We start from the raw sequence: 26,984 nt of genomic DNA, 5'->3' as shown, positions 1-26,984 counted from the left end.
TGTTGTTTTTTTTCACTTTCCATTTGAAAGTCCTGTCTGTCAAAGCTGGAGATGTTGCGTAAACCTTCAACGATGCAGATATGGAGTCAGTCTGTTGAATTTTCACTAAGGATAGTGTTTGTATTAGCGCTGAATTAAAAAAATAAAATAAAATAAAATTAAAAAAAAAAAAAAAAAAGAATAGAGCTGGTGAGATTGTTGGTTTGATTCTAGAAATTGATGACGTACGTGCAACCAAGCAAGATGATCTTTTTGACAGCGCTTGAACTCTCGCGGGCATCTCAAGTCCTCAAAAAGGATCTTTTGAATGGAAGTTAATGTAATTGTGACTCCCTCTAGTGGACAGCTTTCTCTACTATAGCCTAGGAAATGGTTAAAATCATTTACAACATTAAAAATTGAGAGGTCGTCATTTTCATGGTAAAGATCTGATTCCATTCCCAGGGGCTGTCAGAGTGCCTTTGTGTGCATCTCATTATCACTCATTTTGCAACATATATATACATTAAAATAAGTCAGTTGTTGATTATCTGTCTATGTAAAGCTTATAGATTAGCAGACGGAACATTCTGTTTTTATTTTTCTGTCCTGAGATCCTCCTCTGTTTCCCCAAATTTCATTCATGTGGTTGTACATTTCTGACATGGCACAATTTTCCCTAATCATTATTTAATTACGTTTCAGGTACCACTAAAGTAAACCTCGTGAAGATCCCATCAACTGCTTCCAGTCCTCGAGACACTGCTCTAGCAGCAGTTATATGCAGTGCACTTGCTACAGTGCTCTTGGCTCTTCTTATTCTTTGCGTTATCTATTGCAAGAGGCAGTTTATGGAGAAGAAACCAAGCTGTAAGTTTCCAGTTATCACTGTTTCTTTGTAATACTTATACATCAGGATTTGGTTGGCAAATCTCTCTGTATGTAAATAAACCTAGAATTGTTATGTCTACAGCATTTAAGCAAATTTATCATTGAGATAAAAAAGCAAGCAGAAGCCTATGCATGCATGCAAACCCAGTGTGGATGTACTTACTTCTTCTGAGATAATGCTGTGCAGATGTCCAGAAATAATTTTACATTAACTATGAGCTGTACTCTCTTAAATGCTGCAGAGATATATTTGGAGTATTGGAGATCTAAGTTAGGATGCCATTGTAGAATTGCAGTACTGGTGTAGACATACCATCATGGAGGATCTGTGCATCACATGCCATTGTGAAATACAGATTAGCTTGCTGAGTTAATTAATGTGGACAGTGGGGATAGCAGATTTTTTATTAATGATTGTGGATTGGGGGCATCATTAAGATTTTAACCTTAGCCATAGAAGTTTTGAGAAATTCAGGCATAGTGAATTTGAACTTTGGTTAAATTTGGTGATTCATTCACCTTGGCCTACAATGATACAGACTAAATGAAGTCTGCCATTAATATAAAGTTATTTAAGATAACATAAACAAAGCAGCTGAATGCAGAAAATTTCAGATTGATATCACTGAGAATCATTAACCATGGAGAAAACGGAACAGTGAAAATGATATGCTTTCAAATCATCACTAAAATAAGAGCAAATGGCTGTAGTTGAACCAGCTGTTCTAGGGCTTGTTGCAAAACCTGTGGTTTGCATTATGTCAAACCCCATCATCATGGTGGATCTTCTGGTTGGAAAATGTATGGAAATGCTGAGTATTATGGTATTTAAGTGCTCTGTGAAGATAGAGACTCTGAAAAGGAAAAAAAACAGCATCATTTACTAATACGTATTTTATTCTTTTTATCAAAAAGGGTCTTTGAGATCACAAGACATTCATTACAGTGGGTCTGAATTGTCGTGTTTTGATAGACCACGGCTAAATGAATACAACCACAGAACATGCTGCCAGTGCCAGAGGAGCACATCACAGACCTGTGGTATGTTAAGTCTATTTTAAAATCACTGTAAGGAACAGGGGTTGTACAAGCAGCAATAACTCCTGATTAGCATTTATCTGACACTTAAGTTGTGATGTTTGGCTTTCACTACGAAGCTAACATTGTTAATTTCTCAACAAGCACATAGAATTTCTAAGTAGCAATTTGGTTATGACTTTTCTGTTTTGTTTCCCAATGACCATTCACCTAAATAAACGCATTAAGTATCTTATCTATCTCATTTCTTTCTGATAAAAATAGCTCTGCATTTGGCCTGGAGTCTTAAACTGGTATGAAGCATTTCACAGATAGTAAGAACATGATACCAGTTCTAAAGGACGATGAAAACCCAAACAATTCAAATCACTGGGATTTTATGAAGTGCTGTCAGAACAGATGTGTTTATGATATTAAAATACACATAATTTAACTTAAACACAAGCTTAAATGCCTAATATGCTAACTGTCAGAATGAAGTACTTCCTCTTCTATGTACCTAATTAAAAAGCAAATTTATTTGAAGAGTGGATATTCAGATTTTCATGGCAGGTATCTGTATTATTTCAGGAGGAAGGATTTGACTTTTATAAATAACTCTGTATTAAAGAAATAAAATAAGCTATCTATAACCTCTCTCTTTCCTTAATCCACATATTATAGTGTAACTAGTAAAATAATACTCAAATTTGAAAGAGAGTCTAAGTTTACACACAACTTCAATGCATCTAACACTATTACATCAACTTTCATTCTTAGGGCCTGTTCATTTGATTCCTTCACTGTGCTGTGATGAAACCTGTAGCATGGAGCACAGCAGTCACAGCTGTGCTTTGCACTCACAGACTACGCTTAATGAAAGGTAATTTAATTGTGTGTAAGTCTATTAAACAGCTATTTTGTATGCAATCAAGTTAATATTTACACAGGGTATGATAGCGGTTTGGAGTGGAACACCAGATTTGGATGAATTGTAGCCATATCTTCCTGATTTGTGCAAAAATAGTTTTATGGTTAAAAAAAGTTTTACATTAAATAAAGAAATATATATATATATATACACATATATATATATGTGATGTTTAGGTATTACTGGATAAATTCTGACACATTAAATGAGTTTCTCTGAAGAAGTGACCCATTTCTCTCACAAACAGGCATTCTTTCTCTTACTGTGTAGTTCCATAGAGGCTTTGGTGACCTCCTTTCCTGCTTTGTGTTAGCAAGGTGCTATGAATCCGAGGGGATTAATATACTGCTTAGAAGAGTCATGAAAATCTTCCCTTTTTTAGAAACTCCAAATGACTGTGAAACTTGAAATGTTAAGTAAGTCAGAGTTTCTACTGGATTCTAACCATTATTTTCTGCTAAACAGCTGAGTATAAGTACAGCACTTGTTGCTGACATTGTAATGCCTTGAGCTAAAGATATAAAGCTTATGGTGTCATGCAGAGTTTCCTAGTCACAGCTTTTAACACTGGATTTATTTATTTCTTCAGACTGTTTATTGTTTACCATATAGGATTTCCAGCTGTTTTCTTCCTCTGGCCAAGTTTAACTGAAAATGTAGAAGCAGCTTCTTCCAAGATGTTGTTTATGCAGGGCAGGGTAGCGACCCAAGCAGGAGATATAAAATACCTACGTTTTCTGTAACAACTTGTTTAAATACCAGCAAGTTTGAATCATCCTTTTCTATTAGCAAGGCTGACAAATTGAGAGTTGTGTACTTTTTGAGAATACTTTTGGTTAAGGCTTTAAAAATACATGACATATCCATGCTATGTGCGTACATCAAAGGAACCTGATTCCTTCCAGTAGAAATGGAGTTTGCTCCCATTTCCTTTGCCAAAATACTGTATTTCCTTCAATTGTGGTTCAATGTCCTGACTTTTCACCTCAATCTACAAAAAGGCTCTTTGTATTTATCTCAGCTATCCAAGCGTCGTGCTTTGGAAATGAGTAAAGCTGCTTAAATTGCACTGCAGGCAGTATTAATGTGTGCAAAGTTTTGGTCACATAAATTATTGCTTTATATCAGTCTACAGCCTGTACATTTTTGTAAGTTCTGTAGGCACTAATTGAAATAGAACGTCTTAGTAGATCATTTACTGGGCTTTCAGTAGAGATGTGCAGGCGCTGAGGTATGTCGGCATCATCGTTTTATTTGAGACAGATCATTGAGTTTCTACTTCTTCTTTCTTCCCCGTTTTCTAAATTCTAACAATTAAAAATCCTTGCCAGTCTTCCCAAAAACCTTTCTTACTGCAATTGAAGCTTTTCATATCCTGCCTTAACTCCCCACCACACACATGCATGGAAGAACAAACGCACTTCATCACATTTCGGTTCTTTAGACTCAACATCGCAACTGTATTTCATGTTCACATTATGAAGGGCCTCAAGCATCCTCTTTGCCTCTAGTAGCAATCTCCAGGGCACTCTTCCCTCCCAGATTAAACACAGCCTGGCTTCCAGTTCAAAAGAATTTTTGGACAGGATGCCTCTCAAGTACTGACTAAATATGACCCTGTTTAATCTGTGTGAAATGCCTATAGTCACTAATGACGATAATTACAATACTGATATTTGCTGGAATGCTTTTCAAACCTCTCGCCTTTTATCTTTTTGCAGGGCTTCTGATTCTGTTGGAGAAATGATTCCTGCCTTCCTTGGTTCTCTTTCACGCTCTGCTTGTGGAGACATTTCAGATGCTTGGCCTCTGATGCAAAACTCAGCTTGTTGTGACAGCATTTCTTTCTGTGAATCATATTCAGAACTGGCTGGAGTTGCTGCAAAACCCTGCAGTCTGGAGACTGAAAATGCAACTGCCATTGAGTCAGATAATAACCCAGAGCTAAGTGATGCACTTACTTCAGCTAAGTCTTCTGATGGAAACACTGCAAAGCCCTTTGAAATCTCCAAGCATAGAACATATATAGAAGTTTCATCACTTCAGAACTCAGCCGCTGCTGAATCCCAGCCAAAGACGAAGTGTAATGGAACAGCAGATGACTCTACAGACTGATAAAGAGGTAAGAAATACAACTACAAAGAAGGAGTGAGAATGAGTTCCCCAGGCACGCAGAGCTAGATAAAAATAGAATTGTGAAAGCGTGTGTAGTTATGTTTCTCCAGAGATTACACCTGGCTGCTCCTGAAATAAGTTACAGCTCTACAAAAGATCCAAGAGTTTCATGTTTTAAAATGATTGACTGAATTTGAAAGGTGTAATTACTCAGGCTGTAATGCTGAACTAATACAAACCAGAACAGAAGGGTAGGCCTGTACACCAATCATTTTTTATCGAGTTCTAATTACATTTCAGGGGAAAAATAGCAATTCATAGTCTTATGCAAAGCTATTATGTGTGGCCAGTCCTTGTTGATGAGGAAACGTCTTTGCTTATCTTAAACAAAGCATGGAGGACATGCAAGCATTCCTCTAAAAATATGCACAATATATGATTTGTTTTGTTTTGTTGTTGTTTGTAAATGCCTTTTTCTACTACTGGAAGTAACTTTGAGGCCAGGTTGGATGGGGCCCTGGGCAGCCTTGTCTGTTGTTAAGTGTGAATGTTGGTGGCCCTGCCTGCAGTGGGGGGGGGGGTTGGAGCTTCGTGATCTTTGAGGTCCCTTCCTTCCAACCCGGGCCCTTCTGTGATTCTATGAGAGCAACTCGTAGCTTATCTGTGAAGGGGCCCCATGTATAGCATTTGTACTGGTGGTGTTATTCAACCATTCTACCTGCTGTGTAGGCTGTGGCTGGAAAGCTGCAATAGTCAGAGACAGGAAAAGAAGCATTTACTACTAATATTAATAACATTAGTAATGGACCACGTTTAATTAAAAGAATTTGCTATTTGTAATTATGAAAATTTCAGGTCATCTGCAGGAATAAAGGGCCTTCATTTGATCCTCTTCCATTCAGTTTACATGTCACTTTCATACTGTTCTTAAATAAAAAGTATAAAGCAATAAGTATTTAACAAAAATGTGCACATCCTGGATACACAAAGTGCATGGCTACTTGTAAAATAACCCTTTGTTCTTTACATGACATTTTCAAGAAGAGAAAAGGGAGATAAATGGCTCTGAGTCAAGGATTTGTCTGCTATTGACTTCAGTAGAATTTGTATATTGCCCTGAAAATCTACTGCAATCACTACAGATATTGGCCTTATCTGGATGGCTTTTCACGTACAGCAGTTTGGTGTTTTTTTAAATCATTTATAGTTGTGTATAAAAACATGTGCAGATTTGTTTTGAGTTTATGTAACCACCGTTCTTTCAATTTCATTTAGGAAAGGAAGCTATTTCCCTCAGCACTACAACATGATGCTTCCCTGTTGCTCGTCCACTGATTGTCATCAAATCACCCGGTCTTCGGTGTCACACAGTTTCAAAACCAGCTGGAAAATGACGGCATCATTTCACACATTCTAAGAAGTTGCACCTGAGCTGTAACAGCTGCAAAGTGAAACTTTAAGGAGCAACCTAGGAGAACCCTGAGAGCAGGATTAGGAACATTTGCATCTCTTATTGAAAAAGAACCTTTTAGTTCCTAAGATTCTCAAGAAGTCCAATGGAATGAGCATACAAATGTGTGTAAATATATCAAGACATACAGATACGTTAACGTGTTTACATGGTTACCTTCAATATGGCTGCAGATGTGAGAAGGCCTGGGACAAGACTTTGCCAGTTTCTCTGCTTGCACATTTGCATTTGAAATTGTTTTCTGGCTGCAGTTTTTAACTCACTTTCCTGCTGTTGAAGGACTTAAGAATGAAACATTTCTATTTATGTGAGGATTCTCTATTGATAAACTGAAGCTTTTATTGTATCTTACATTGTAGTCAATAAGCTAGTCTGGGGAATTACAATATTTGCATGTTACAGATGATGTAGTTGAAGTCCCTTTCACCCAATTACTTTGTTTGTGGGAGGGAACATTGTTTTGTTCAGTGTAGCAGGAGATTGGCCGTGCACTAGGTTTAGTGAAAGTCAACTCTATAGAAAGGGATGTTACGTTGCTGGAAGTCCCACTGTGGGAAGATAGCACTTGTTGGTGTATTTTTTATGTTGAAATACATGTAGTCAACTCACATCAAGACAGCAGAGTCAGCTGGTGTGTCACACAACTGTTCATGCTGTGAGATCTATTACTAATGTTTTTTGGTAATGAATTATTTTCATTACTTATGTGATAGTTTCAAGATTCATGGTGATTTCATTCACTCATTTAGTGGACTTCCTGTCTTTAATTCAGGTCACTGTCCTTCTCACGGTCACATTTTGTGTAAATTCCATATTACACATTAAAATAGATTCCAAGCTTTTTTTTTCTTTTTACCAGCTCTGAATAGAATCCTTGGAGTTACCTGTGTGCCCAGTTTATAAATATCAACTTCCTTCCCTCTTTGTTTTTTATGGCTTTTGTGACTGCAGGTTGTTGTAGCATTTCCTATAAAGATATGGATTCTGCGGCCATTTTTCCCTAATCTAGTTTTAACTTCTGTGAGTGATCCCTGTAACCTCTGCTGGCTCCCTGCATCCAACAGGCTCCAACCTGCCAGTTGTGACCTCAACAATCCTTCTGTAGAAATTCCCAATGATGTGCCTTGACAAAAGCAAAGCGATCAGCAAAACAAATGCGATTTTGCATTCAGTGTGACTCATCTTTCTGCACGTGGTTTGTACGGCAGTGGAAACGATGAGACGATCATGTTCCACAACACAAAGAGACTTCTTTGAAGGAGCCGGTGGAAGATTAACCCTGTACAATGGTTAGGCTGAGTACAGGCAGCCAAAATCAATGAGATCGTTAATGTGTGCAAAGAAAACTGTTGGTTAACAGCTGTCAAATTCAAGCCAAAGTGAAGAAACTACTTAAGAGGCTTATTTTAATTAGTAATGACTCCTGTTTGATCTCGTACGTAGAAGAATACTCGGTTATACAAGGAGTATAATTACACAACTCAGTACTGAAAAGTGTACGATCAACTAAGAGTGGTTTTGAATCACTTCTTTGGACACCTTCACACATTCAATAAGTTCTGAAATGTTATTTTTCACTAACTGTGCATGAAGAGATGGGTGCCTCTCTGTAAATACTTGCAAATAGAACAAAATCCAGCGTGCATTTCATTACGTGGTAGGATGTTTATAGAACGTGTGTGTTTTTAACCTCTCATTAATAACAGCTCTTTAAACTGCTGTGTTCCAAACTGTTGCCGGCATCTGTCACAGTATGTTTTCCTATTGGAATTTATGCTTTGTATAATGCTTTTGTCCGGCAACTCCAGGTAGAAGAACTCACATCTTCACATGAGTGACAGGTGGCTTCGGAGCAAAGTGGGAGTAGAAATGAAAAGAGTGCTGTTCATGTATGTGTATATTGTGTATATATTTCTGTCCTTAATTTAACCAAATTGGTCTTTTTTATATTGCCTGTGGCAAGCAATGTTGTACATGCGAATAGAAAACATACACTACCGCCGCATTGTGACTGCCCACATAGCACATCTAAGGACTTACAGTGCTGTTTTAAATGATCTTATAAAGAATGTAAATTAAAACCTTGTATAAATTGCTTTGTAATACTTCTTCTTCTTTTTTTTTTTTTTTTTACTTGTGAATAAAACCTTACTTGAATTCAGTTTGTTGTACATTCGTTATGCATTAAAGCAAGTTGGATGATGACACCATGCCAGGTTGTTGTGGGAGAGAATTTCCAGCACTAGTTGTTTTTATAGAAGTGCCTGAGAGAAATCAATACAGCTATTTCCCTCTGTCCTCAGAAGGGACTCATTTATTCCAGCAAACTTCAGATTAGTTCTTTTCTGTGTTTCTGTGCTCATCTTCTGCTGTGGCACCAGGGAGTGGCACCAGCCCTCATCCCTTGCTCAATATCCTTGCAGAGCAGGGAAAAGGGAAGTTAGAAAGCCTGCTTGGCTCCTTGCTCCTTACAGCCTAACTTAGCTTTAACTTCAGCATAGGAAGTTCTGCACGAATTTGCGTGAGAACTTCTTTATGGTGAGGGTGACGGAGCACTGGAACAGGCTGCCCAGGGAGGTGGTGGAGTCTCCTTCTCTGGAGATATTCAAGACCCGCCTGGACGCCGACCTGTGTGACATGGTGTAGGGAGCCTGCTTTGGCAGGGGGGTTGGACTCGATGATCTCTAGAGGTCCCTTCCAACCCCTACAGTTCTGTGATTCTGTGATTCTTTCAAATGAGGCTGCTTATGTCTTACTCACAGCTGTCGTTGTGGAAAGAGCAGTAATGGAGATCTCTAGATCTCCAGGAGAAGAAACGGAACGTTTCCAAAGTGGATGTAAGGCATGTACCTGAACAAGAGCAATTCACATACAGAACGGTTAGTGAAGGGCGTGGTGAGCTCTGTAGAGTGAATCACGCCACATGTGAAGAGTTGGGGTTTGATGTGGAAAGCTGAGGGCGAACGTATTCAGTGCCAAGCTGTGTTGAGAGCCGCAGCTCAGCCGAGCAATACAGGTGCTTCAGCTGTACACAGGCATGTAGATCCCATACAAACATTGGCTGTAATATCTGAAAAACAAGAGTTTTTGTCTCACCTGGACCCCTTTGTACCACAACAGGCAGCTCCAGGAGTCCCGCTGCTGCCAGGATCACACTGGTTTGGCCCAGCCAAGCATAAAAAGTCAAAACCAAGAAAGAAGCAGAGATTGAAGCAGGTGCTTATGGTCTTTTATTTGGAAACCAACCACAATTCAAAACAAATTACAAGTGATCTTAAGACTTTCATACAGGTTTGATTGTATCAGATATAGCATTTATGTCATTAGCAAGGATGCAACTTTTTAATCCACTCTACCAAGGAAAAACCACCTGAAAATCTGTTTCCTGCTCGCATTGCTCTTGAGGGCAGCGATGTTCCTGCCCTTTCTGCAAGGCAGACCAAGCCCTTAATCCCACAGAGCTCATCCTGGCACGAGCTGCAGCGCGCATGGCTTTGCCCTTTGTTGTGGGCTCTTTGAGGGCCTTCGGTTTGCATTCCTGTGAAGTCCCTCCAAGCAACAGCCTTCTTGTGCTTAATTAATCCTCCCGCTGCCTTTGGTGATGGAGGCTTAGCTCGCTACCTGCAGCACATTCCATTTCAGACACTGCTGCTTTGTTTTGTCCTCAAAGAGAGGGCGCAGCATTCTTACAGCCATGGAGCTGAGGTCCATGCAGCGAAGCCACACAATGCACACTTTGTGCTGTCAGGGTGCGCTTCAATCTGGATTTAGGTTTGGCGGCAGCAGTGGTCAAACCCATTTGCTCTTCATATCGCACGTGAGCTGATTTGATTCTGCCTGATCAGGCAGTGCTCTCAATAGGATGAAATAAGCGTGGGCTGGTAGGGCTGGTGGCATCTGAAGACCTTGACCGGACCCTGCTGTGACAAAGGGCTGATGAACACCAGCGTACCTCCCTACCATGGACAGACAATGCAGGAACATGGTACGGCTGCAATGACCAAGCAGACCAGCAGCCATGTCTGCATGCACACGAAGGTCCCCAGTTGTCATTTTCACTACACTTCTGCTGACAATCATATTTGAGAAGCCAAAGGAAAGACAACCACTTTTCCTCTAACTTCATGTGCTGAAACTCTGCACCTGGCAAACTGAGGAGGACACCACATATTTAGAATCACAGCACACACTGCACTGATTTTTAACTAACAGGACAGATGGACTCAGAGAGAAGAAATTCCATCCTTCAGATGGAAAAATAGCGCTTCGTCTCTTGATGTGTTTAAAAGCATCAAGCCTGTGTGTTCAGCTTGCTCTTTCTATTTCAACAGGCTATGGGACCCACAAGGAAGAGCTCAGGAATGCCATAAATCACATATCCTGTGGCTTTCATCAACAAATAGATAGTGTTTGAGTTTACTCAAGGCGCTGGCAAAGTGCTGGGACAGAGATTCCTGTAAGTATCTGTCTGCCAGATGATGCTTCCTCACTCAGTTAGAACTAGACAATTTCTTGTCCTAGAAAAGCAGCCTTCTGGTTTCCTTTCTATTGCAGCCTGCTACATCTGATTCACCCTGCAGGTCTCCCAGCTGTGCAGAGATCAGCCATAAATATGCTGGGAAGCCTAAATACAAAATCATAGAATGGTTTGGCTTGGGAGGGACCTTAGAGATCATCTAATTCCAACCCACTGTCATGGGCAGGATTGCCACCCACCAGCTCAGGCTGCCCAGGGCCCCATCCAGCCTGGCCTTGAGCACCTCCAGGAATGGGGCATCCAACAGCTCTCTGAGCAGCTGTGCCAGCACCTCATAACCTTCAACTCATAAAAAATGTGATTTACAAAACACCCCTGCACAGGGGTCACGCTAATCTGAGTGATACAAGTTTGACATGATCCAGCACTAAGCCTTGGGGCCCAATGGGTCAACAGTGGGGTGCCCCAGGCCCAGCAGGGTGAGGGAAGGAGGTGTCCTTTCTGCTCTGTGCTGTGAGGACTCCCTGAAGTCTCATTGTGACACCCAACACACCACCCTCCTGTGCTCTACAGTCAGATTCCAGGTGAAAATGCCCTTAATATTCTTCATATTGCTTGTTTAACAGTTTTAATAGCACTAACAGCACCAGAGAAGTACTAACAAAAAGAGAGAGGTTGCAGACAGATGCACATCAGCCCTGACACTCATCTGTCTTTGTGTCAGCATTCACACAACCAGAATAGCACAGTGCAGTGTTTATGGTGTGAGAAGAAAAAAAAAGCAAATACAAGGGGAACCACTTGCCATGGGTGTCAGATTTTGCCTCAAGCTTTGCCAGCAGGGCTAGGCAGCAATGTTGACCTTGTAGTTCTTGTTGGGTGCTGACAGTGGTCACCTTATTGGTCTCCAGCTTGCAAAGACCAATGTACTGGCCTCAAAAAGACCAATGTAATGGCCTCAAGTTGTGCCAGGGCAAGTTTAGGTTGGATATTAGGAAGAACTTCTTCCCAGAAAGGGTAGTTAAGTACTGGAATAGGCTGCCCAGGGAGGTGGTTGAATCGACATCCCTGGTTGTGTTTAAGAGCCGTTTGGATGTGGTGCTCAGGGATATGATTTAGCGGAGGGTTTTTAGAGTTAGGGTACTGGTTAGGCTGCAGTTGGACTTGATGATCTTCAAGGTCTTTTCCAACCTGGGCAATTCTATGATTCTATGACTTCCCATAGCTCTGTACTGAAAAGGCAAACAGAAACATCTCGGACACACAGGCACCATTTACACTAGGAATGACAGCACTGGTTGCTTTCCAGGTGGCATTTCTCTTTAGGGGAAGTCAGCTTGAACATATAAGCATATAAGTCACCACAGGGATGGCGACTCCACCACTTCCCTGGCCAGTCTGTTCCATTGCCCAACCGCTATTTTGGAGAAGTTTTTCCTAATGATCTGGGGGATTTCCTCTGAGCTGAGTATTCCTGGGCAGGGAGGACTCAAATCCTTTCCTGAGTGGATTCTGAAAGAAAAACAAAGAAAATATATTCAAAGGTAACCTAAAGGATTAACAAAATCAGGTTTCGGGTCAGTGAAAGTGGAGGCAGCCACAGATTAAAAGGGAGGGCCGTAGCACTAGCTCAGGGGATTTGGCACAAGGAGGACTTTTCTCCGACAGACAGGCAGGAAAGCAAAGCTTCTCACCCACTCAATCATTTGCCCAGCATTTAGAGAGAGATGAAATAAAACTCTGGGATTTCAGCCAAACCACCAGCTCCACCTATGTACGTCTCCCACTTCCATGTGCACAATGCTGTCGCCGTTTCAAGTCTCAATAAAGCAGCTGTTTGTGTAGATCTCGCCTCTAACAGAGCCCAGGAAAAGCCAGTGCCATACTAACATTGGCCCTTGAAAACTTCATCAGAGCAGCAGGGCTAATGAAATGTTAACGTGTGGTCTATTGGTTGGCTGAGAGCATGGATGGACCTCCTTCTGTGGAGAGCTGTAGCACCAAAAGGTCATCACTCCCCCCGGGTCCTATGGTGGAGAGGAGCTCAGAGCATGAGGGAATGCCTCCATCTCCTCTCTTCAAGGATCCATCAGCATCTTTGTGACTTTCAGCTCTTTGAAAGAATGGACTCAAAAAATTACTGGAGGAAACAGAAGTAGAGCATTGCTGCGTGTCCCATTTCTGCTGCAAACCAGCCTAAAAACCTCGGGGAGCAATTGAAAAGTAAGAGGAATGCTCAAAGGTCCTGTTTATTTAAACAAGTGCTGCCTTTCTGAACTGGTTACACAGAAACGACCTGTTATCTAGGATGTGGTGGCTGGAATTTGAAATGCTTTCAGTTGGCATAAAGGGTCCCGATAAAGAGAGAAAGAGCTCTGATAAGACTTGAGCTTTTACAGACTTTCAGGGTGGTTGGGGTTGGAAGGGACTTCTGGAGGTCACCTGGTCCAACCCCCTCCTGCAGGGCATCCAGAGCTGGGTGCCCAGGAATGTGTCCAGAAGGGCCATTGCGTTGGTTGGTGATATGCAGAAAAAACTGATTTTTCTTTTTTTTCCCCCCAAATTACAGAATCACAGAATTGCAGGTGTTGGAAGAGACCTCAAGAGATCATTGAGTCCAACCACCTGCTAAAGCAGCTTCCCTACAGTAGGTCACACAGGTAGGTGTCCTGGTGGGTCTTCAATATCTTCAGTATCTCCACAGAAGGAGACTGCACAACCTGTCTGAGCAGCCTGTTCCAGTGCTCCGTCAACTTCACCATAAAGAAGTTCTGCCTGTTAGTAAAGAACTTCCCATATTCATGTTTTAGGCCATTGCTCCTTGTCCCATTGCTACACACCACTGAGAAGAGCCTGGCCTCATTTATTTACCTCCCACTTCCCTTCAGATCTCCCTCCTCTTTTCCCCAGGTTGAACACACACAGGTTACCCGGCCTTTCCTCACACGGGAGATGAAGCAGACAAAGCTGGAGGTGAGAGGCAGAATGAGAAACAAATGTGAAGCAGGGGAAGAAAAAAGAACTGGAATAAGCCCAATGAAACACAGCCCTCGGAGCAGCGAGACTGATAGTCCTGACTGACCCAGGGCGAGACTTGGAAGATGGAATGGTTTACTGATGGAGTGAGGAACTGTCAAGAGGGTGAATGCTAAGTTAGCTATTTCCCTGTATCAAGCCAGCCAACATCCTTTTTACACACACATTTGAGACAGCCAGAACCAAATACAGAAAAAAGAATTAAGCAGATTATGTTGGAAAACAGATTACAAACCAAACAAACTACTAAAACCACCTTGTCTTGGGAATTTGGCTTAAAAACCTGATTGAATCAAAGATAACTAATTTGATTAAGTAGAACAAGTTATCTTAATCCCTGTTTAGGGAAAACACCGCCAGCGAGCCGGCGCTGCGCTGAGCAGACGGCTCGTGGTGTTAGCTGGGTTCAGCGGAGCCGTACAGCAGACACGCAGTTCCTCTCTGCTCCAGGGACGCGCTCAGCAAGCTGGAGGCAAGCCAGGGCGAGGCAGAATTTAAACATATTTATTTTTCAAGTTATGGGAAAACAAGAAGGATGGCGAGGAAACAGGTCTGATCAGAAAGGCTCTGTGGTTAAAGCCATCTCTGAGCACAGGAGGCTTTTTTATGTTCTGCTTATTTGTTTTCCTGTCTCTGACAGCTGAGCTGGGTTACAGATCCCAAAAGTACTGCCTCCATCTCGAAGCATGCAATTACATCTCACATTCTTATGAAATCCAAAAGGTGACATGCTATCCCTTTTTCGACCCCATGGCGACAGTGCACTCTGTTTGTGCAGCTGTTAAGAGGCAGCGAACTGTGACTTAAACTCTCGCTTGTAATGAATGGGATTTACCACGGCTAGTATGAATCATTTTGATAACACGTACAATTAGTTTTATAGATGTTTTGGAGTGTTATAGCAGTTGCTGTATCACTTGTATCCCCTAGGGCTCTCTTATAAAATGACTTTACTACAACTGTATTCTTCTGGATGCAAAGACAGGCATTTTAAGACATTCATAGAATCATAAAATCATAGAATTACCCAGGTTGGAAAAGACCTTGAAGATCATCAAGTCCAACTGCAGCCTAACCAGTACCCTAACTCTAACAACCCTCCACTAAATCATATTCCTGAGCACCGCATACAAACGGCTCTTAAACACAACCAGGGATGGCGATTCAACCACCTCCCTGGGGAGCCTATTCCAGTACCTAACTACCCTTTCTGTAAAGAAGTTCTTCCTAATATCCAACCTAAACTTGCCCTGGTGCAACTTGAGGCCATTCAAGTCAATTTTTCTGCCTTTCTTACTTCTAAAACCCATGGGAAGAAATCAGATCACTTTTCATTTCCTCCCATATGCTCAATGAGATGCCTCTGTGTGTCTCATCACCACCCCAAGCCCATCCTGCAGCTCAGCTCCTTGGAACTCGGTGCCTTCAAAGAGCCTCAGGATGGAATCCTCAACAACCATAAACAGTGCAAGTCCTTAACTCCCTTGGAACAGTGGAAATGTATTGTGGATGACGCTGTTACAACCTCCAGGTCCTGGCCATGGCCCCAGCAGCTCCTCGCCTGCTCATCTTTCCCACCCATTGGGTGTAGGAGCAGAGGAGAAGTGGAGCATTCAGTGATGGCTGAAGAGTAAAGGAAGGAGTCAGAGGGACAGCGGCCAAAAGCCACTTCCTAAAACCCAAGACGTCCCAAAGATTAATTAAAAACACCTTCTGTAACCATTTTAATAGAGCTATATGATACTGTTTATTAATGCATAAACTCAGTCACAGCCAGGAACAAATGAATGAAAAATGGAACCTTCAAAATAAGAGTAATTTGGTGCTTCCAGGAGTTTTGACTTTAAAGGAGGATGCCTGAAATCTGTATTCTGGGAGTCTATGTTCTAAAGCAAGAAAAGCCATGTTTAGGATGGTCCATCCACAAAGGATGACAGATGGCCAACCTCAACCACCTGCAAGGTGCCCCATAGGCTACAGGCTTACACGCAATTGCAAAGCAGCAGATATCCCACTAACGCTCCCCTGTCTTTGAAAGCAATGACCAGCAAAGCACCAACCTGGTCTTTATCGGCACTTTGTTTCTGGTTTAAGCATTTAGTTTTTAACAGATTTCTTGGATACTTCCTGTGAACAACAAGCTGCAGTCATTTCCTACACAGCTCCAGAGCTGCTCTTCAGGAGTCGTCTGGGGAAGAGCAGCCACAGAAACGTGAAAGGCAAACAAACCTCAGCTGGGGCAGATCAGAGGGGCCGCCTTTGTCCTGCCGGGCTGATTTATACGGCCTTATCTTTTATCTCCTCCCCTCCTCCCCCTGAGCACACCAGCAGTGCTCCCACGGTGAAGCACCGGGAAACCCGAGAGTTCACTTTCTGCAGTTGTTCATTTTAGGCTCTCAAGTTGTCTTCTCATTTTAATGTAATATTCCTATTTTGGCATACAGCAAATATGCCAGGGTAAGGCACTCACTTGAACATGTTCCCAACACCATGTAAACAAATCCCTGGCTCTGGGAAAAGAAAATCTCCACTACTTTGCCCAGAAGCACTCTGAAACGCCATATGCGCAGAGCCTCCCACTTAACAAGCAGCAAGGAAGCACTTTGGCTCCCACTGCTTTTCCAGCTCTCATCAACCCTTTCATAGCCATGAAGCTGTGAGCAGGATGGCAACCCAGCACGCAGCCCTTTCAAAACCACTCCAGGACCAGCAGAGATGACTGCCCACTTGTGGAACTGAGGCTATGGGGCCTCTGTGAATTAACCCAAACTCTGGCACGTTTCTGAGGAAAACTGTCTGGTTTGGACAGGCATGTCTCATGCTGATCAACAAGCAGAGTCCTCTGCACGTGTTGCAGTGCTCAGCTGTCAAAAAAGGAAAACTGGGAGTGAATGTGTCTAATCTCAGCCATCAGCTCATTAGACTCTTATTCACGAGACCAATGTTCAACCTTTCAAACTCCCTAACACAATGTAGGTATTTTAATCACCTGGTAATCTGTAATGCATCCTTTCCGAGCCATCAACACTACCATTACCGTGATCCACACTCTTCACTTGCACCTCACTATCATCCATGGCACTAAGCTCCATTACTTTGATGACATTCATTTTCAATTTTGCAGACTGATTTATACTGGACCAGGTGCTACTCCACATCTTAGAATCAATTTCTTATCAACGTGTAGCTTGACTTATTCCACCTGGCTTCCCACTGCACACAAAGCAGAAACCTTCCTGAACACCTTCTTGTTAGCAACAGCGCTGTAACCTCCATGTTAGACCTTGTGAGTACACTTGGAAGAAACACCCAACTGTAGGCTCCCTGCTCCTAACCCAGAGGTCATTTTGCTTCTGTATCAACCATTTTTCAAGTCTGGTTTCTAACCTACGTTCAACATTTCCTTGCTCTATTTCCATTCCCTTCCCTGCCTTCTTTACTCAGCTGCCGTACCAGTTGCATTTACTCCACCAGAAAGCAATTATTAAGCGCTATTCCATCCCACCGTCAATGAATCAGAAAAACAATCACATCAAACATGGAAAAGCACACAAAAAAAAGCACAGTTGACACCTCAGACTATCAAATGTAATCCATGTCTGCTTTTTCCGGTATGTCTTAATTGCATGTTATTATCTCCAAATCGCATAAGGCTATAATTTCCTCTAAAGAAAGATGTTCACTGCTTATTTTCTATAGCAGCCGAAGTCCAAAACACGGTACGCCTTCAGATTAAAAGCATGACGCGGAGTTACACAGAGCGGCTCTAAAGCCACTTTTGGGCAGCCAGTTCAGCAGCCCCAGTGGGGACATCAGGAATGCTGGAAAAGGATTGCAGTGGTTTTTACATTTAAGAAGAGTTACGCTGAGGGTCACAAGAGAGATCTCACATTACTGAAAGTACACGAAGCTGCTGAAAAATAGAAGTCTCTCTCAAAAGAAAAAAAAGAAAAAAGAAAGGAAAAAGTATCAGACATTTGAACAGCTGGAAGCATTTTCAGAATCTACAGAACAGGAGAAAAAAAAATATTTAGAATAATATTTCCCTTTCTGTAGTAAGCATCGTAGTGCTGATACAACAGATTCTGAATGACGTCGACTGCTCAGTCCTCAAAGGTTATTTCATCAAACAAAAATCAGTGGCGTCCACATCATTTCTTTACCAAAAAGCCCTGAAGCCGTCATTCTGAATTACACTTCTTTTATCTACCAGCTCCTGTCTTTGCCAAATGTCCCCCAAACCCACAGCTATGAACAACAAGCTGAAGCCCACTTCACTCGAGAAAAAATAGAAGTTTTCTTCATTTCTTTGTCTGTATTGCATTCTGGTATGAAGATGTTGTTTGCTGCCACTGACAAGAGCTTGCAAGGGCTGCTGTTTACAGGGGGACATCATGAGACAGCAATAGAGGCTTAACAGAGGTATAAACCAATGGCAACTACGTACATCTTGATAAAGGATGTCAATTCCAGAACCAACATCGATTTCTTTCATATTAAAACCTACGGGCAATCTCTTAATTTCAAACGCTCTTATTCCACCAACAGCGAAGCTCTATTTTCTTTACAGTACTGCTCCCAGGTTCGTGTTAGCATTAGGATTTCCTTTTCCCAAGTTCTTTTTGTCTCAGTGAATCTTTTAACACGTGCCAACTCCAGATAAACATTATTGGCTGTTTGCTTAGTACAAAAAATATGCAACCAACACAGAACTCCCTTGGTGACACCCTTTAATTACCACACGACCACTGAAAACAAGAAGCTGTTAAGCTTACATTCACGAGTTGTTATTGTTTCCTCTTGAGAATTACCATCTCCACAACATGTTTTCACTCGTGTCTAAAATTAAATGTACTTCTTTGCAGGGAAATACCCACCTCATTTGTTACGCTTTTTCCTCTTCAGAACCAAGAGCAGCTGCAGAATGCAGTCAGTCAGACACAATATGGAGGCTTAGTTGTGGCATGTCTGAATAAAGGTCTGCTTGCCTTCAGTCAAAACATACCTAAAATTGTCCCAAATCAGATCTAAAAGAACGGCAGTGCTTATCACAAAAGATAAATCCCCCCTATGTAAAAGCAAAGTGAAAAGATGGGAGGAGAGCATAACTTATCAAAAGTGATCTGACAGCACAGATTCTGTTAAAAAATGGACCCCATCACCTCACCAATTCTCATCCTCACCGATCTCTTCCCATATATCTGTTTTTCTTCCTGTTAGGTGTCCATATCTTTATTTTTACTTGCTTCTCTTCCAGCTAATTGCTCCCATCTCTCAGCCTTGGTTCCCTCACTCTGAGCACATGAACACATACGAAACCTTTTGTAAAGACGAAGACATGACCTCAAAAAGACAAGGCTATTTCAAAAGAGGAAAACTTACCACATTCTTTTTAAATAAGCATGGAAATGTTATTTCAGAATGTACTTCAGGAAGAATCCCCTCACTAATAATACGTCCTTTATTGTTTGCTAGATAATATACAACCTTAAGCTGTTCCATCTATCTGGAGCTAACTATACTGAAAAAACACCTTGTCTTGAACCAGTTTTTTGCACCTGAGCCCACCCTTCTACACCTGAAACAGCTTCTTGTCATCCACTTACTACAAAAGGGAAACTCCACGTGAACAGTGATGCAGGGAAAAGATTCAGGTCTCACCTAAGCAGCACACTTTCCCACATAGTTCCACAATAATTGTTCTCTGCAATGGAATCATCAGAATGCTTGCAAATCCATGCTTACCATATACTTCATCCAGCAAAGGCCTCCAAGTAACAAGGGAAAAACTTAAACCACTGCTATAGAACAGTTAAGAGGTCACAGAATCATAGGACCATTGAATCACAGAATGGTGAGATTGGTGACTGCAAAAGTTAACCTTACAAATAATAATAAATAATAAAAAAACAATCAGTTGGGTACTTAGAAAACTATGAATTCAGTAGCAACACCAGTTCTGTTACACTTTGCTAACTACGTTCCTTCTCACATTTTGTGCACCTGATATGATGAATGGTCCATTCTTTCAAACTTGAAGGTCTGTTCAACAGCTTTATATAACAAAACATACTATTTTTACTTGCAAATATTGCCACACAAATACTGACTGGATCATCACAGCATGACTACTTTCCATGTCATCTTCCTCTGTTTAGCAATTATAAGCTTCCTCTTTTATTTCTCTTCTGCTCTTTCTCACGTTGTGTGGTATTTCTTTCCTCCTCATCGTATCATTTTCCCTCACACACCTGTTTACCCACAGCTTTTCTTCTATCTTTTTGTTCCTTCTCTTAGTTACTTCCTAGTTTTCAACTGCAGTTTTCAACTTTCTTTCCAGTTTCCCTTCTCCATTGCAAACACAATTCGCTTTCCCCCAATTCAGAAGCACCACAAGGAATAAATAATTTTAAAGAAGATCCATGACCGTGTAAGAAGGAGCCATACAAACAGTGCTGGGTCACAACATTTGATGGTTATGCGCCAACACTAAAACGGTGCGTAACGAAAGACGCCACTCCACCAACCCTGAAGATGAGTTCAGTTCCCTCTTAACCATCTGCTGCTACAAGATCAGAGTTTCTAACAGTAGTTAATACAGTATTTATTGTCTCAAATTCTGTGCTTAAGCTCCTGTGGAATGAAAAGCCATCCTCTTCATAAACAAAATCACATCATCCAATAAAATGTTTTATTACTGTTCCACCAACGTGGATATTCAAACACATACAAGTGTTTACCAAGAAGCAAAACGAGTCACAACACCACTCTAACCGCAATTATAAAGATGTATCTTATCTCCTGTATAAGAATTCAGTTCTGTTCACATCTTTCACGAGCCCATAATAAACGTTTCGAAGTCCTGGTCTAAGTCTGAAACAAGGGCGTCCACAAAATCTTCAACTGAAGGTGATTTCTGAAGCATACCTATAAAAACAAGACAACAGATTCTTAGCATTATCACTTGTTATCACTTCAAAAGCTTTGCCAAAAACCAAGTTATTAAAATTAGCTAGCTTTTATTGTCACAATATGACAGAAAGAGATATATATATATACATATATTTTTTTTTTCCCTGTCAAGAAACAAATGCAATTATAATGCACAGGGAGTAGTTGATTGTATCAAGCAGCCTGGTACATGTTATCACAGAACTGACAGGTTTCAAGAATGTGAACATTTTTTTTATCGCTATGATCTTCCTTAGGCTGCGAATTGTATCTCCTGTAAAGGAATGCAACCAAAACACAAGATAGAAGCAGCCACATCCAAATGACTGGAAGAAATCAGTAATCAGGAAGGATCTCAGTCCTTATCTGCTGAGTCTCCAGATTGACACAGCCAGGGAAAAACAACATTATTTTTTCGGTGTTACACACCTTAAAACGTTTAATTTAGTATTTAAAGTACAAACATCTCTGAAATATTACACAAGGCATGTAACATATCCAAGCATGTATTTTCAGTGTGCTGCAGTTTTAGTTTTGTTTGGTTGTGGTTCTTTTTATAATAGAGGGCTTTGCCTATTATCAGTTATATTTGTTAGCAGGCATGCTATTTGTATCACAAGGCTACAGAATAACAGACAGGGAAATCAGCACAAGAAACAATCACACCCAATTATTTTGTCACCTATTTCTCACACCATCCTCCCCAGAATCTGTTTGCTGAAAGCATGAGAATCTCATGCAAGATATTTTCAGATGTTTCTTCATCACAAATCCTAAATTAGCGCTGGATCTTTTTGCTGCTCTTAATATTTTTGAAATTATATATGAAAATTTACAGCCTTACTGTAGCAGGAAAGAAAAACAGCACGGCTGCCAAATCATGTAAAATTTAATCTTCATACTACTTTGAAGTGTTCTGTTCTTTCTGACAACTGCCAACGTAAATATAACCTTGTTCTACCCTTTCTGATCAGCGTACCTACTGTACACAATTTTATGCTCCCTTCACATCCTCAACAATATTTGCTTTCAGTGGAAATTATAATTGCCTGCTGCTAAAAGACCGGAATCTTTTACTAAAGCACAATTATTCAAAACCCACCAGGAAACAGACTGGTTAGACGTAATTTTGAGCGAGCAACCAAAAGAAAGAATTTTCTTGCTGAGACCTCACAGAGTCCCATTTCAATCTGATTTAAGCATGTTGCATGTATCGACACAAGCTGCCATGGCCCAGGAGATAGCAGCAAGCACTCAAAGGAAAACAAATCTCATACTACATATAGGTTCACTGAAATGCTTTTACGTGGAGTTTGCATCAATGCATTTTTTAAATGAAAGAGAACAGAATTAATACCTCTGAGTTCATGGTAAACTTGTAATCTAACGTTAGTAAAATCGCTGTGGAATTTCTTTTAGATCACAATGGAAACAGAAACAGATGTATTCCAATAGCAGCTACTAAGCCACGCTCCCCTGAGAGCCCACTGCAGACTGACTCCCAGGTTTCTGATGGGGGTGGCTGGGAGGTGTATTTCTAATGCAACAGACTTCAAAAAATTCCCTCAGACAAACAGTTTAAACCCTCAGTATTTTCCTGCAGTTTGCTCAGAAATGGAGAAAATGCATTAAGGAAGCGACCCAGATGGCAGCCCACAGGAAGAAACATTGTCATGCATGTTCAGAGGAGCTTCATCTTTCAGGCAGATGGAATGGTCTGGTTCCAACACCGTAAATCATTTCACCATCTTTTCTTTTTTTCCTCATTTTAGCTCAGGTATTTGCATCTGAACAAACTGGCTCTATTTCTAGAGAGTGAACAGTAAGAACTTCAGAAAAGAAACTCTGATGGTTATATAAGATATAAAAACGTGAAGTTGGGTGAAATGATTTCTTTTCTGGAGGTATTTGAGAGTCCTGTGGACACAGCACTGAAGGTTCAACACAGTTTGGACTTGCTGATCTTTTTCTTGATTCTGCGAACCCTCCAATTTTTAAGACGCTTCATAAAGGAACCATTTTTTCTACAGCCAGTATGTTAAATGCTATCAGGTATCAGCAGGGCGGGATGACTGTAGTACTGTCCAGACCACATTTTTCTTAAAAGTATAAAACCAGCCATAATGGATACAATAACCTTCACCTCTGCAAGCTCAGAAAAATACAAAACCTTCAACTACTGAGCTTATAAAAACCATCCTGGCTGAATGATATTTAGCTAATTCTTTTGACATTCTAAATTTATTTTGCTGCAGACCATTCTCAAAACACCGATTATTGCCATGTCACAGAAGAAGGAAGGCAAATAGTACAACACTCAGTTACGAGGTTTGGGAAGAGACCAATGCTGTTATTATCTTCAAGTAGATTTAATGTCCCTCTTGTAGAAGAACAGTGAGTCATAAAAAACCATTCCATCCTTGGGTGTTACAAAACGAATAGAAGAAACACCACTAACTACAATACTCTCACATGTATTCTAGCGCAGCTGAATACTGTTTTACCAGATCTCTCTCAACACTTGGTACAAACTACATTTGTTTAGTCTCCACATGGTTTATATCAAATATGTAGCAGAACTCAGTTTTTTTTCTGGCAGCAGTGATGTCAAATGACCTCCAAGCCCATGCTCCCAACTGTTGATAATGCAAACAGATTTCAGATTTCATGCATTAGCAATGCTGTTTTCCCATCACTGACATCAAAAGCAAACTCTAGAGGAATTTGCTTTTGAAGGAGAAGGACGAATTGTAACTGAGGTCATCACTGAAGAACTTCTGTAGTAAAACAATTGTGCCCTTATGAAATAAATAACTACAGACGTTAGAGTAGACAACTCCAGCAGAAACAGACACTGATGCTATTTCCATGTTTTAACCTCTTACACTACCCCAGCTGTGCTATGAGTGGTCATGTCTTCCTTTAAACCCCATTAAAATATATCAAAGTAGGAACAGTATGTACTTAGCCCTTCAGTCTAATGATTTATTAAGATGTCCATGAGGTCTGATGGCTGCAGTTTTAAAATCTAAGAGTGTGTTTTATACATTCAGACCAACTCTCGTTCCAGCTCAGTCTCTCCCAAGCCTAAGGCACTGCACAGCTTATCTTCCCTGCTTTGAAGTTGTCTTTCACATTACACCACTGTGGTTAACCACACCCTTTTGAGAGCTGGTTAGCTATAACCTACAATCAATGGAAGTTGGGAGAAGAATAAAGCCTGTGGCAGAATTTGGCCTCTGCCCCTTTGGAACATTAATTATTTTGAGCCCATGTACTTTGAGTTAACATATGTTACCACTCACATCGCCTTTACGATTTATGCATGTATTTTATACTTTCAAAGAGCCACACAAGCTTTATCTGAAGATCTTTACAGCCTCTTCAAATCATAACTATTCCACCAAGTACAATTAGAGACATAGGAAAACAAATTTTCAGACTGCATCGGAGCAAATGCATGTTAATTTATAGACTTAGTTTGTCTGATTACTATGCATGAACACAACTGAGAATGACTGTCTACAGTACGGTGCAGTATTAATCAGCAAAGAATACAACTGCATGTGGGTTTTGCACATGGGCTTCTTCACAAACCCGAAGGGCGATGTGACTCCACCAAAACTGCAGGAGAACTGCACTCCAGAGTCTGTTCCATGCTCTCAGCTCCAAAATCACCCAGCCCTGTACTTTCCACACTGCGATTCACTTTCTGCCAATGCACCTGGGTTTCTTTCCAGCTGGGGAGTGCCAGGGGAGAGGGGGAGGGATGGTGCACGCCTGAAGCTTGTTCAGACCTGTGACCAGACCTGGAAGAGACCTGAGTTCTCTGTCTTTGAGGGAGTCTGGAATCCCTAATGCCATGTAATCCTAGGAAGGAGAGCTCTGTGGATATCCCACATGAACAAAGACATCGAGTTCATCTCAAACTGTATTTTCTCTTCAAGGAAAAAAGGATGCCTCTTGGGCAAAGCATTTTCCTTTTTATTCCTCCTGCTATGTGCATGCATAACTACTTCTGTATTTTGTCAGTTACCAAAGGGGTACAGTAAAAGGTGTCACTTTAGAAAATGTTTTACAAGGTTTCAAAAGGCTTTTTTTTTCTTCTTGTTTTTTTTTTTGAAGAGAAAAAATGCCACAGGAATCAAATCCAAACAAAAAGAGAAAGTATATTGTGTTTTCCTAATGACAGACTGGTTCAAACACGAATCTTGTCACCAACCCCACCGGATGGCAGGTCAGATCTTTTATCTTCCCTAATCAGTACATCTATGCGATTGTGTGGGAGAAAGATGAAAAGCTGGGGTCACATGCAAGCACAAAAGAAAGACAATAGGTAGCTTCTGAGAAGAAAATCATAACAAAGAAATTGAATAAATGAAATGTGCTTGTGAAGTTATCTGCTATCAGATCAACGAACACAGCTAACTGCACAATGAGATATGGAAGCATTTCAAGGGTGAGGCTGCATGCATGAATCCAGAAGCCAAGTTTGAGCAAGCGTGTTAATAAAGGAGATAAAATAAAGGAAAACAAATTTCAAACCATAGAGAAAGTAGTTTTTTGGTTTTTTAAATAGGGCACCAGGATCTGAACGATTTCTCTGAAGTAGAATAAAATCAACAAGCTGCTGGGTCAGGTGGAATTTGTCTTTAGCCAGGAAACCAGCTGTGTGCAGCACTGCAGCTGATGAAAACCAACCAAAGATGGAAATTGAGTGTTATGGAATAACTGTATGGAAAAGGATTAAAAAACAGCAAAAGGAGTCAGATGCTGTTTGAAATGGCAATGAAAACAAATGAAAGAACAAGTAATTGGTCCTATTCTTCTCCTCAGATTCTACTTTTTTTTTTTCCTAATAAATAAAGAATGATTAAACATACAAGAATCTTTTCCATCGTTTCAGTTCTGTGCTTTAATCTCAAATATTCCAAAATAAGCGATCAAATTATTAACATGCTAAAAGACCTGAGTCACCTGGATTTAGTTTTTCACAGAGTCACTCAAGCATTCCTGTTCAAATTTCATACTGTCTACAAATGGAGGTCACAACAAGCACAAGAATAGACTATGCAATTAGTAGAGGCATTCTTCTCATTATTTCATTGATCTTAAATATCTTTTTATATCTTTTTCAATTTCTGCTTAAAGTAATATTGAGGAAATTCAGAATACAGAAGTGAAGACATCTTGAAATTGTCAGCTCCAAATAGTACAACGTTTCCTCAAACACAGCTGGCACTTTACAGCAAATACCATGCCACACAGGTATCACTTCATCATTCACCACTGATCCTGTGGGCTGAGTGATGTGCACAAAATAAGTCAAAAACTACAAGCACAAGGAGTATGAATACTGACTGCATTACAAGACAGGTGAATTTGTGTGCTTTCACTGCGCTTTTCCATGCTTCATCACATCTGGATTTCCTTTAAGCTTGAAATAAATTTGGAATGTCCTGAACTCCAACACTACTTCTTCAGATTAATTTCAGTAAGACGTTTTTATCCTAAATGACTGCTGCATACTTTCAACCCCAAGCTGACAGTACCATGTTCTACTGCGCTCTCTCATCGGTGTTTAAAAATGTTCTTTCTTCCTTTGCAACATGGCTCACAATACAAGTGGATTTGTTGCAAAGATGTAATAATTGTCCTGCAACTACTTAATCCACAATCTGAAGCTGCAGTTGTTACAGTTTTCAAGAGCAGAACAGAGAGGTAAGTTTAAAAGATGCAAAGTCATGCTGAAGGAAAAGTAATCCCGTAGATGAGAAAAATGAGTAGACTAATCTAGAGAATATATATACATATATATATATAGTTTAAGGAGAGCAGAGGTTATGGTCACAAACATAAACTGACAGGTTAAAGAACTGAATGTTCTTATGTTGAAACTGTGTTGAGCTCATGATGTAATACAGATGCATTACCACTGCATAACTTATGTGATAAAAAAAAAAAATCTATTGCTATAACAGAACTGAAAAAGTTATTTTCCAGATTCAAAAGGGAAATAAAGAACTGAGAGGAATAAAGAACCAGATTTCCTTATCACAGTCTCCAGACTTCTGTTTCAAGAGAATTTATATTCAGACTAGTAATATAATTAAAGC

At 40.6% G+C, this 26,984-nt stretch overlaps 2 protein-coding genes across 3 annotated transcripts in view; one reads left to right on the top strand and one right to left on the bottom strand.

The window, feature by feature from the left end:
- Positions 1-8,565, top strand: part of TNFRSF19 (TNF receptor superfamily member 19) — a 51,025-nt gene extending 42,460 nt beyond the window's left edge. For both annotated transcript variants that reach the window (XM_015852085.3, XM_015852087.3), the window contains exons 6-10: positions 685-849; positions 1,786-1,911; positions 2,668-2,770; positions 4,540-4,940; positions 6,209-8,565. In XM_015852085.3, the coding sequence (XP_015707571.1) occupies positions 685-849; positions 1,786-1,911; positions 2,668-2,770; positions 4,540-4,933 (788 nt within the window). In that variant the 3' untranslated portion in view covers positions 4,934-4,940; positions 6,209-8,565. The remainder of the gene's footprint in view (positions 1-684; positions 850-1,785; positions 1,912-2,667; positions 2,771-4,539; positions 4,941-6,208) is intronic.
- Positions 8,566-20,586: 12,021 nt separating this feature from the next.
- MIPEP (mitochondrial intermediate peptidase) overlaps positions 20,587-26,984 on the bottom strand; it is a 62,246-nt gene continuing 55,848 nt past the window's right edge. Inside the window, exon 19 of the mRNA XM_015852089.3 lies at positions 20,587-20,844. Within this exon, the coding sequence (XP_015707575.1) occupies positions 20,750-20,844 (95 nt within the window). The 3' untranslated portion in view covers positions 20,587-20,749. The remainder of the gene's footprint in view (positions 20,845-26,984) is intronic.

Source organism: Coturnix japonica, chromosome 1 (assembly GCF_054131305.1).
Source record: "Coturnix japonica strain WE chromosome 1, WE-NBRP24, whole genome shotgun sequence".
Classification (NCBI taxonomy): Eukaryota; Metazoa; Chordata; class Aves; order Galliformes; family Phasianidae; genus Coturnix; species Coturnix japonica.
Note: the sequence above shows the minus strand (reverse complement) of the source record. Positions and strands in the feature narration are given on the sequence as shown.